Consider the following 12232-nt stretch of genomic DNA (forward strand, 5'->3'; position numbering starts at 1 on the left):
AGATCTGAGTGTGCAAATTAGCACTAAATTGGAAAGAGGGAAGAGTGGTTTACATTTATGTGCAAATATCTGAAATGAAATGTTAACATTGAATCTAAATAGCTTAGACATACCAACAGTTTTTGCATGTTTTATTTTTGCATTTGTTGATAGAACTGTCTTGTACCATTGGAAAACACTATACATAAAACAAAGCTGTTTATCACTAATTAAGTGGTAATTCATTGACTAGTTTTTTTAATATTGTGGGAAGATACATCAAGTTTTGGATGACAATTCTGTGTCATTTCTTTAAGAAATGTTGAGATAGAACTATTTACCAGCATTTATGCAGAATATTTTTAATTTGGTATGTTTAGTATATGTGTATTTGTATGTCTAAATCAGTAGTATAACAATTACTTAACAGGGTTGTGAAGAACTTGGCAAAACTTAGTAACTCCTGCAGTGGCAGGAAAAAATGCAGTTATCTCTCTGTGTTTGTGAATTTTTTTATATATACATTAAAGGTGCACTACACATTTCAAAACAAAGGGACTGCCAACAAGCTAATAAAGCAGACCATTTAGATTTTATGATGGAAGTTAATGTGTGCATTTGAGTGTTTGGCTTGAATTCTAAATTAGAAATTGCTGCTCATCTCTGTATAAGGAGCAAAGACTGCCTTCATTAAGCATTGTCAGGGAATCTGCAAATTACATGCAAACACACTTAATGAAATTCTGTCAGTTTTGGAACAACAACTTCAAGATAATTTTAAGTGGAGGAGCAGTTGAACATATATGCTTTACCTGTGACTATCTTCAGGCCTATGTTTTCAAGGGTAAACATATATCCTGAATCCTGGAGGAAAAAAAGCATTGAGACAGTGGTAATGTGTAACAGAAATATGGCTGTCTGCCATCCACTCTGAATCACTTCCTTCTGAAGCTGTTTTTCCTTTTAAGAAAAGTTGTCAGGAATTTTACAACTTGCACTTGTGTGATGTGCAGTAAAGATGCAATTTCTAGTTATATTTCTGACAGCTACTTTAAAACAAGTAAAACAAGCCTTAATATTAAAAAAATGTAGTGCACCTTTGAGGCATGAAAACCTTAATAAGCAAGGTGACATAATTTTTTTCAGAGGGCAGGGTTTTTGATCTTACTCATATTGCTCATATTTGAATAAATGACTGTTTTTAGATGCAAGTGAAAATGTTCCTAATCTGCATTATACTTTGTAGAACATGACATGTACAAATTAAATTCTATGCATATTGTTCCTTGGAACTGACCTCTTTTTCCCCCCTGAAATAACCATAAAGACATTCCAAGTTTACTAGCAGTATATCTACCACATGGTAGGTGTATGAATGGAATTGTGGCCATACAAACTGATGGATTGATGTGGAAAAAAAGTAAAGCCAGATCTACACGGATCCTTATAGATCTTCTAGGTTTTTTAATGGATCTCCCCAAATCCACTATCAAATCACATATGAAAACCATGACCACAGACTATTTATTAAAAATTGATCCAATACTTTGTGACATTGCAGTGATGTAAAAATGTGGATCCGAGGCATGGACCCTTATGAATTCATATGATTTTTTTCATTGAAACAAAGTAGAAGTGCTGTTGTATTGAAGGTCATGCTTTACAGCCCTATCCAGAGGGCTTGCTGCTGTGCCACTGCATGAAGGTTTCCAGGTGGCACAGTGAGGCTCTGGGAAACCTCAGCTACAGAAGCCCCCATAGCTGAAAATAGTGTTACACCACCCTTCCAGGTACATCGACATTCCCAGCTCCAAAGGCAGGGTAGACGTCAAGTAAGGTCTGCTCCACCCCCAGCTGTGCCCACAGTTGTGCTGGCATCCTGGATGCCAATACATCTCTGAGGGCCAGCCTCCCTTCTGGGTCAGGTGCTGCCAGCATCCACATATCTCCCAGTTTGCTCATCTTGCCAGCATAAACTTGCACCAACTGCATAAACGTACACACACACACACACACACACACGGAATTGGGGTGCCCATCTATAAGCAGCAGCACAAAAGTCAGGCATTCACTTATTTTATGGCAGCTGGATAGTGCAAAAACATTTTCAACCATGGAGTGTGATTTTTGCTTTGAGTCACCCAAACTCACCATCAAATTGTGTCATGTCCATAGCCCCAGGTTACACCAAAAAAAGTAGGATCTGCCAGTGGTGGGATCCAAAAATTTTAATAACAGGTTCTGATGGTGGTGGGATTCAAACAGTGGTGCCGCCGCACACACGCACCTCCAGTTCCTATTGGGCAGGGAGGTTGCTTTAGTAACCCCTTCTCGGCACTCAGAAAAAGTTAGTAACCACTTCTAGAGAAGTGGTGAGAACTGGTTGGATCCCACCTCTGGATCTGCCACTTTGTGGCACCCCCTCAACATAAAACACAGTTCTAAAGCACTGGGTCATCCTAAACTTACTGTCTAATCACATATGTCCATGGCAAAGACTCCAGCACAAAACTCATGTATCCACAACTTTGAGGTGCTGCCATGATGCAAAAACACAGATCCTCGTGGATTCCCGTGATTTTATATCTTTTTCTCTAGCTGAAAGGCACACCCTCCCCTTTCCCCACAGCCAAAGGTGAGAAATATTTCTGCTTAAAGATTACGCTTAAAGATTACGTGAGAGAAAGGGGAGGAGCTCCTTTACCTCAGTCCTTCCCCAAATTCATTATCTAATCACATGCCATGTCCATAGTCACAGATTGTAATGCAAAAATCATGGATCCATTACTTTATAGCACCCAAGCATGAATCCCCAGGACTTTAAAAATCCAAGTAAATCATGTAAACATTTCTAGAAGATGGCAAAAGGAATACCATGTAACTGGCACATGATCGATTTCTTCATTTTATTTTTATCTCAACAACAAAATAATACATTAACTGACTTGCCTATAGTTGCAAGAATGTAATTGCAAGAAAGCACATAAAAGTTTACAAACTGACTGCATGTTACAGTTAAAACGGAAGTGTACTTTGTCATTCTCTATGCTTACAGAAACCCTCTTATTTGCATGATGCCATTAAAGCTTAGGTGAGGTGGGGGTGACTGAAGGATATTTTGCAGGCAAGAGGGCTGCCTAACTATTCAACCCTCTAAGAATTCCATCTGACAAAAAGTATCCTTCCCATGTCATTTTCCAAACTATCATGGTCCAAAAGTAAGGGCACGTTACCCTATAACCCACCAGTTCTTCCTGGTAAACACTATGCGTGTATCTTGAAAATCACATTTTTCAGGCTATTATCCAGCTCTACCCCTCCAGCTGGCTGGCTGCAGTAACCAGCGGCTTGTTCATCATTAGTGAAGGGACATGATGCTCTGCAGCTAACATTACTTCTAAGCTCTAGTTGAAACATTGAGAACTGACATGGAGCAGATACTCTTCATACATTAATTTTCTCCAGAGAATTCTCATAGGGCTGTTGTGAGATTCCTTCATCATTTTGCTTCATCATGAAAACAACTTCCTGAATTAGAATCTGAGACTGAGTTCCAAAAAGACACAGCTGCCTACTGCTAAGAGCAACGATCCATTTTTCATTTCAACGACAACCCTTTGTGTCCTATAGAATGCTGCCCGAAGGGGACTTGACCTTTAGGAGTGACTTTCTGAGCTGAGTATGGAGATGGCACTGAAAAACCCTGATATTTGAAAAAACTGTGCACAGTTTAGTGCAGCACAAAATAAACAAAGAAAGAAGCTTTGTAAATTGGATATGTTAAAAATACTTATTTGCTTCTCCTTTAATCTCTTTTCCTCCTTTTTTTGCATGAAAGATAGATTTGCTAATATGGTCTGGAATAAAGGGGTTCATACGTTCAGTGGAACAGTTTTCAACAGGGAAATGTATACTTCTAAAGTGTGTAGCCTTCAGATGAAGGAAAAAAATCAGGTTTAATCAGACATTAAGTATTTCTCCTTTCTGTTGCAAGTGGCGTCCCATTGACATGAGACTTTGGTAGTTCATGTAAACAGCTTGTTTGAACATAGTAGGAGTAAGTTTACCCCCAACAAACAATATTAAAAACAAAGCTGGCCACAATTATAATCTATTAAGGGCTCATATACACATCAGCTTCAGATTCTGCTTTTTCTAAAATTATTTCTAGAATTATTGCCTCTGACAAGGCAATTCCATGCTACATAAAACTGCTACACCATGTAAACAACTAGGCTGAAATATCAAAATGAAGCCTGTAATTACACAACAACTTGAAGACCGGATGGAAGATGTTCTAAACCACTTGATAAATTACCTGGTTTCCTCAAGTTGTGAAAATACTTATCTCCTTATGCATGTATCCTTTGCGATGAAAAAAAGTGTCAATAAAAGCAATCAAGAATAAGGCTAAGGCAAGCTACATGGCTGTTCTAAGCTTCTTGATCTTTGCATTTGACACTGGTGCACTAAAGGAAGAAGTCTGCCATCCCGGTGAAGTCTCTGAGTATCTGTAGCTCCTCCAACAAATGTTCCATTGATAAATATTCGGGGAACCTGTTGAGGATAAAGAAAATGATGTTATAGCTTGCAGGACTATAATGTGCATTCTCTGTGTTATATCACATTCTGGATTATTCCAGATATCCATTCATATTTAGTGTGGAAAATGGCTCATAGGTACAGTTTTACAGTTTGGGCAAGGAAGGTAATGATGAGGTGATAAGTATTTTCCTTTATATCCAACTGCAAGAGAAACCAACTAGCCAAACATGCTTTTCTACCTTATTTTCCAGACTAAGTGCACCCAGAGTATTGAATATTAAGCAGTTCGTGTTTAGTACTTTAATTGGGGCTAACAGGTGTTGAATGGATGACCAGAGGTGGAATTCAAATAATTTAACAATTGATTCTGGTGATGGGATTTAAATAATTTAACAATTGGTTGTATACAAGAGGCATTTTAACAACTGGTTCTGCCGAAGTGGTGCAAACTTGCTGAATCCCACCACTGGATGGGTCATAATCTGAACTGAAATTACAAAGATGAACACCAAAATGACCCATGACACGGGTTAAGAACAGCATAAACAATTCATTCTCATTTGCTTATTTTGTGCAAAAATGAAGATTGAATTCTCCTCACAAAACAGGATGCATCAAAACTTCTCTTCCTCCAGAGTACTGTAGCTCTTGCAAGACTGCCTGACTCTTTTCATTGCTTTTCTACAAAGATGGTGACGAGACACCTCTTTGTAATAGGGGAGGAAGGCAGCTATGCTCAAGCACCCAGGTTTTGTTCACACATCAGAAAATTTTACAAAACCCTTTACACCTGAAAAGGACAAAAACTAAACTAATATGGTCTTATTAGACATCCCTTGTTTCCTTTGTGTTTGGACACTCAAAGCACATGATCGTTGTTAACCCCATTCACTTCAATAAGAATTGGACTAAGAAAGCTACTTGAAGTCTCTATGATAAATGAACAAACAAGGAAGAATGTACTCACTGTCCTGCCACCAGTCATTTGATGAAGAACATCTTGAAATTGATTTCCATTTTCATATGTGTCTAGCTCAAAGGATCTGTAGTTTACATTCATATCCCGAAATAACTTTTTCGCCATGTTGCAATAGGAACAGGTTGTTTTGGAGAAGATGACTACACAATTGTCTGAGATAGTTTCCTGTGTGTGATCAAATAAGACCTGTAACAGTGATATTCTATGGGCAATTAAAGCTTTAAATGAGTTCACAGTGCAATCCTGAGAATGCTTTTAAGGAGTAAGTCCAACTGAATAGGACTGAATAGGATTCTATGTTGATCTGTTCACAATTGTTTTTGTATTATTGTTGCTATTAGAACTGAAACTGAATGTTCAAGTTTTGACTCCTTCCCAATCCAAAATGTAAATTGAAAATGTTGGTCAGACAGACAAGTTTTAATCATTCTTTAACTACAAAGTTAACCCCTGTATGTTATGCTGACCTTCACAAATGCTGGCTAGTAAAAGAGAAGGATTTAAAAAATAAGAACAACTTCGAAAAATACTGTTATTAATTGCAAAAGTAAATCATCAGGCCCCTCTTTATCATCTTGAAATCTCTTTACAATGGCTAATGGAAAGAAACTGAAAAGAACATTTAAAATATGTATTCTACATACATCCTATGCAAAATACAACGTAACATCTGCATAGCTGTGCTTGTCTACACCATGGAAAGTAATCATAATAAAAAGGAAGAGTTTTAACTGAGCAATAGGACTGTCTTCAGGTTGATATATGCAAGGAGAGGAGGCAACATTTGTAGATCCCTTCCCCCCAATCCAACCCAACCCACAAAAGAGATCTCTGATTTTCCTCAAGCTATTCTTGGGGGATACTAACTCCCAGGAGTAGCACGGGGGGTGGGGGTGGGTGGGGGGTGGGGTGGCTGTTGGGAGGTTGAAAATCAACAAAAACTGGCCTAGGAGGAATTTAGGTGGGACTAACCCTTACATGTTAGGAAAAATGTCCTGAAACTGTAAAAGCAACAATTGCATCAGAAAAGTTGCGCTGTGTTTTCCTTGAAAAGTGCATGCATCTTCCACTCACATAAACAGCTGTAAAATGAGGCATACTTTTGCTGAAGTTTAGGATTACCCCCCAACTTATCTATTTACAATGCCTTCCTAAGCAGAATGACAAACATCTACAAACATCTACTGAAGTCATTAAGTTTACAAGGATATAAGTAACTACACAGGAATGTGCTATTATTTACTAATTCTGGGATATGTCTTGTCATTTTAAACAATGGAAAATGCACAAACATTATTTTTAAAAGTTTAAAATAATACCCAAATGTGTTTTGTAAAATACAGAGAACAACATATTAATATGTAGGCTAATATCTTTTTACTCACCTGTATTTGATTAGCAACAGCAACATTAGACAAATCTGCTGTAGTAGATGTACTGTTCCCCATTCTAAAATAAAGTCTGAAACAGTTATTTTTTTAGAAAAAGTTGAACACTTCTTTTTCAGAATTGCATGCATTCAGAGACAGCTATTCCTGTATCTGGGGTCAGAGGTGTATTTTTTTTCTTCCAAGACTGAGTCCTAGGGTTGTAAATAACATTCCCAGTCCACAACCTTATGAGGGTTAGGGTTAGGGTTAGGGCACAATTGGTAATTGGCACAATTACCTCTGAAATTAATCATGTTGACCAAAATCTAAAAGGAGATTTGTACCACCTTAAAAATGACAGATTAATTTCATGATTACAGCCCAATTAATCAGATGCATAAAGTGAATCAGCAAGTACAGATCCACACATGAATGTAGAAAAAAATTATGAGCAGTGGGGTTAAAACAGTGGTGGGATTCAAATAATTTAATGACCGGTTTGCTGTCCTAAGGACCATTTTAAGTATTTAAAAAAACCCGAAAAGTAGTTTATTTCATAGAGTTAATATTTAAATAAGAACAATAAAGGAGGTGCACAAAACTAGATTATGTTATAAGAAAGAGTTTTAAAATATTAAAATATTAATTATACCTAGAACAGAAGGATGGCTTGTGAAGCTATTGAAGTTGGCAGAAATGACTACACTTGCTTCTGTGATTAGAGAAACAAACTTATTTAAATTCTTAGACAACTGGAAACCCTGATAGCCTTTTTGTGTCAAACATTTAAAAATGAATTTATGATCTGTGAAGTTGAGAAATAGAAAAATAAGAAAACAGAGATAATAGAAAAATATGACGCTTATTAGTAATATTAAGAGATAATTTTATAATTGTAAGTAGGGAGCAAGTAATAATCTTTTAATTTGTTTGTATGAAATGGGAAGCCTTCCCTTTCACCCTGCTAAAAGTATTGCTAAAAGTAATTTTTGTGTTTTTTCTCTTTAGTTGTTTGCATGTTTTAAAACAGGGGTCCCCAAACTTTTTAAACAGGGGGCCAGTTCATGCATGGCCAGAGCCCAGCCGGGGGCCGGACCAAGTGCCGCCCGCGGGGGGGGGCACCATCCATCCGCCCTCGACCCGCCCCTGGCCGAGCCCCCCACCCCCGCGGTCCCCTTCCAATCCGGCCCTGAAGCTCCGCCGCCTTTCTCTCTCCCCCTTTGCCACATTGGTATGGTCCCCTCCGGCCGCTTGGAATGAACAGCGAGTCGCCCGCGCTTGAGGCTGTTTGTAAACCTGGGGGTCGGGGTGCCAAGCTCCAGGGGCTGCCTGGAGTTTGGCACCCCAACCCTCAGGTTTACAAACAGCCTCAAGCGCGGGCGACTCGCTGTTCATTCCAAGCGGCCGGAGGGGACCGTACCAATTTGGCAAGGGGGGGAGGAGGAGAAAGGCAGCTCTGCCGTTTTTCTCTCTCCCCCCCCCCCCTGCTGCATTGGTACAGTCCCCTCCAGCCGCTTGGAATGAGCAGCGAGTCGCCAGCGCTTAATGCTGTTTGTAAACCTGGGGAAAAGGAGATAGAGAAAGGGGAGATCCGCTTCTGCCCAGCGGGCCGGATAAATGTCTTCCGGGGGCCTGATTTGGCCCGCGGGCCGTAGTTTGGGGACCCCTGTTTTAAAATAATCATCATCATAATAGTTTAACCTGAGAAGTACCCAGTCATTATAAAGAGTGATGATGGATAGCTTATAGTTTTACGCAGATGAAAGGGCAAATATGGCATATGAAGCAGTTCTGGGATACCACAACTTAGACGTTTCTGTTATACCTTTGCCTGAATTAGTTCAGTAGAAACTACTGAACGACTCACTGAGGTGAGAAGGTACTCTTCACATGTTCAGACAGACAATCCTAAATCCCAATGAACGCGGTGGGGCTTACTTCAGGACTGTAATGTTAAAATCTATATCATTTGCTCAAAAGATCTATGATATTACACAATTGCTCACTGATTTAATTATGACTCTCTATGGAACACTAATGGTTACTGTGATTATTTGCTGTTTATTGAATTTCGTTTTTATTAATAATTTTCATATTTTCTGATACTATCATTAAAGATATTATGTATTATTCATTGCTATTATTATTTACAACAGCTGTTGCAAATGGTATTAAATTCGTAAAAAAGAAAAGCCTGTTCTCCGAGAGGGTCAACAAAGACATAGGGTTCTCCATCTGGGATCCACTACAATGCACTTAACCAGAGCTTCCTTCCCGGGGTTTTCCCGAGCCTGCCTGACAACCCTCTACCCAAAGACTCAGAATAGCAGCACCTACCCAATTTTTTCCGGCCTCTACCGTACAACACCCGCGCGTACGCATACACAAAACGCCCTTCCTCCAAAGACCACCGACCTGACCCAGCGCCCAGACAGCTTCGAAAACCTTGTCAGTGCCATAAGCAGGTCGAGCAAGCTGACGCAAGCCCCGCCCGCTTGCGCCGCCTAGGACCCCTGCCGTCGGAGGCTAACTATCGCACTGCCTGTCGCTTTTTTTGCCCGTGGAGCAAGCCACCCAACCAGCTCACACCGCGTTCCTTCCGCGTCCCCATGAGAGGCTATCTGAGTTGCCAATCATCGTTGGCACCGCCCATTCTTCAGAACTGGGGGGTGGGGCCAAGCCTCTGAGCGAGGAGGGCTCCGCGGGAGAGGGGTGGCTGTCGGAGAGGGTGGGCTGTTGGAGAGGGTGAGCGCAGGCGCGAGTTAGGACAGGCCGGCGGGGTCCTCCTCGCGGTCTGTGGCTTATCCTCGCGCGGGGAGGTGGTGTCGTCGCCGCCGTTGTCTGGGCCAGCTCCGTTCGTCGGTTTGTTTGTCCGTCCGCCTCTCTTCCTTTCCTATCAGTGAGTCGGTCGGAGGAAGGCGCGAGGAGGAGTCTCGAGGGCAGCCCGCGGTCGAGCGCGAGTCGGTCCGGCTGAGGCGATGGCGGACGTCCTGAGCGTGCTGCGCCAGTACAACACGCAGAAGAAGGAGATCGTGGTGAAGGGGGACGAGGTGATCTTCGGCGAGTTCTCCTGGCCCAAGAACGTCAAGACCAACTATGTCATCTGGGGGTGAGTGTGGAGGGGGGCGAGAAGGAAAGGGCACCCTGAAGGGAGTATGGGGGGTGGGGATGGAGGAAGGATCTCTTCGCACTGGTCTCCATAACCAGCCTGTACTGTAGAGATCTGGGTTCAAGTTTCTGTTTAACCAGGGCCTATCCAGTCTCGTTGATTAGTTTGTGTAAGACGATTGCTATGATAAAGTGGGACTATCCCCAAACTAGGATAAAGTGGAACTAGTCCCTAAATTCCAGGCCCTGTTGTATCGGACCCGTGATCTTATGGAGTCCAGCATGCCGCTTCAACCAGATGCTGTGGAGGGTCGGCAGATGGGGTGTAAGAGGTGAAGGCCTACTAGCACTTGGAAGTTTATAGTGTAGTAAAATTCCATTTAGTCGACGCGTGTAGTAACTATTGATGCATGCTCCATGAATCTATTGAATCCCTTTTAAAATCTGCCCTTGGCTATCGCACACATCCACTGGCTGTGAATGCCACAATTTAAATTCTTGTTGATTGAATAAATACTGCAACTGCCCTTTTTTTGTCATGAACTGATTATGCATCAGCTTTATGGGGTGTTTCCTATTAAATGACAAAGAAGAAAAGTTCTACCTATGTAAGTTTTTCATCTCAACCATAGTTCTTTATGTGTGGGAGAAGGTTTGGGTACATTATGTGATAAATCAGGAGGACATTGATGCAGTCCAACAATATCAGATTTCTAGTTTAGCATCCTATGCCAGTTAGTCAGTGTTACTCAAGAGGTGGTGCACACTGGATTCCATTTTATTTGTTATTGAAATCCTCCCCCCACCCTGAAAACAAGGTATTAATTTATTTGTCTCTAATCCTAAAAGCTTTTGAAAGATAGCATAATAGAGTTTCACAGACAAGGGAGTGCACTTTCTAGCCTTGTGATTGTCAGATGTTTCCCACATTGTTGGAAAACTGTTGAGTAGCGGATGGAGTCAGAAGGAAAAACATTGAAACAATCACTGAAGAAAGAATGGCTAACCTGTGATCCTCTCTGAAGTGTAGGCCTCATGCCAGGGATGAGAGTAATGAGGTTCTTTTGGTTTATGGTAATTGTGAATCTTTCCATGTTACCATGTGAGCTATGGAGAACCACCACTCTAGATAAAAGAATAGTGAGTGCATTTTTGTGCTGGAAGACAGATCGAAGACACAGTTCCAACACTATTTTCCTGTCTTCATAAGGTTAGGATGTCTTGTTATGATGTCTTAATTGGAAGGAAGAGCTCAGGGTACTCACTAATCTCTTTTAGAGAATAAAGTGATGTCACTTCCTTTTTAAAAAAATTCTTGAATTCTCTTTGGACTCTTGAATAAACCATGTTGTAAGGAGCCATGTAAAGCTATGTTTCCAAACCTGAGTTGGCAGAGAAGAGATTATGATGCTCTGATTTTCCTTCTTGTGTTGCAGGGCTTCCTGTATTTGAAATGAAAATCAGAAGATATCACACTTGTTTGTTTTTGTTTGTCTTTGAGGCTTAACCAAGGAGAGATTGACTAGAGACAGTGGGTGTAAATGTGTTGTAAAAGAACGTCACCGTGGCTTTGGTTATTTGCTTGCTTTTTAAAGGTTCATTGACACAGGCTTAAGTCTTGCATTTTGGCTTCTACGGAGGATGGCAGGTTCCACCACAGACCCTAAATTGCTATGCAGTTTAAAAAGGAAACTCATCTTTGCTAGAATGTAACCTTTCTAGCTGCTACTTGGATAAGCATTTCTGTGCATCCCTGATTACACTGTACTCATGTTAAAGGGTTTACTGCTCATACTGCTGATTTTATGTATTCTGAATTTCAGTTCTATATTGATAGCATGCTGTATTGCTAAAAAGCAAAGCCTCTGCTCCCTGTTTAAAAAGAATTCTTAGCAGGCATGAGAGCAGTTATACCCAGTAGCTCAGGAGTCACACATGGCTCTTTCAAGCACTATTCCTCACTGAGGCACAGCTTTCATGTTTTGAGGCGGGGAGGGAAGAATCACTTCATCATTACACTGGGCCCAAGTGTTTTATTTTTAAAATACAACACTATTTGTCCATGACAGTTATATCAAAATTGTGCAGATGTAGGGATTCTTTGTTTGAGGTTGGGTGAATGTATGTAGCTGAATAAGATGGTGGAATGAAGCTCATTAATTGAAACTGCCAGTAGTGTGGAAAGCAGCCTTAGATGTTCAGAAGTACTCTGGTAGTTAAGAAAAAAGTTTAAACCTATCTGCCTAATTTA

The 12232-nt window shown here is 40.7% G+C and overlaps 2 protein-coding genes across 7 annotated transcripts in view; one reads left to right on the forward strand and one right to left on the reverse strand.

Annotated features, from left to right (window-relative positions):
* Window positions 1-2871: 2871 nt before the first annotated feature.
* GLRX2 (glutaredoxin 2) lies at window positions 2872-9398 on the reverse strand. 6 transcript variants are annotated; one of them, XM_048498317.1, is made up of 4 exons: window positions 9289-9398; window positions 6889-6964; window positions 5492-5668; window positions 2872-4536 (listed from the first exon to the last, which is right to left on the reverse strand). In XM_048498317.1, the coding sequence occupies exons 1-4, from the start codon at window positions 9330-9332 to the stop codon at window positions 4390-4392; spliced, it is 444 nt and encodes a 147-aa protein (XP_048354274.1). In that variant the 5' UTR covers window positions 9333-9398; the 3' UTR covers window positions 2872-4389. The 6 variants fall into 6 exon arrangements, with proteins under 6 accessions (XP_048354274.1, XP_048354278.1, XP_048354277.1 ...); XM_048498321.1 differs by having other exon boundaries at window positions 6889-6952; window positions 9211-9379; XM_048498320.1 differs by having other exon boundaries at window positions 9211-9378.
* A 219-nt stretch (window positions 9399-9617) lies between these two features.
* The window catches only part of CDC73 (cell division cycle 73), a 128859-nt gene continuing 126244 nt past the window's right edge, over window positions 9618-12232 (forward strand). Inside the window, exon 1 of the mRNA XM_048498741.1 lies at window positions 9618-9982. Within this exon, the coding sequence (XP_048354698.1) occupies window positions 9852-9982 (131 nt within the window). The 5' untranslated portion in view covers window positions 9618-9851. The remainder of the gene's footprint in view (window positions 9983-12232) is intronic.

Source organism: Sphaerodactylus townsendi, linkage group LG05, assembly GCF_021028975.2.
Source record: "Sphaerodactylus townsendi isolate TG3544 linkage group LG05, MPM_Stown_v2.3, whole genome shotgun sequence".
NCBI lineage: Eukaryota > Metazoa > Chordata > Lepidosauria > Squamata > Sphaerodactylidae > Sphaerodactylus > Sphaerodactylus townsendi.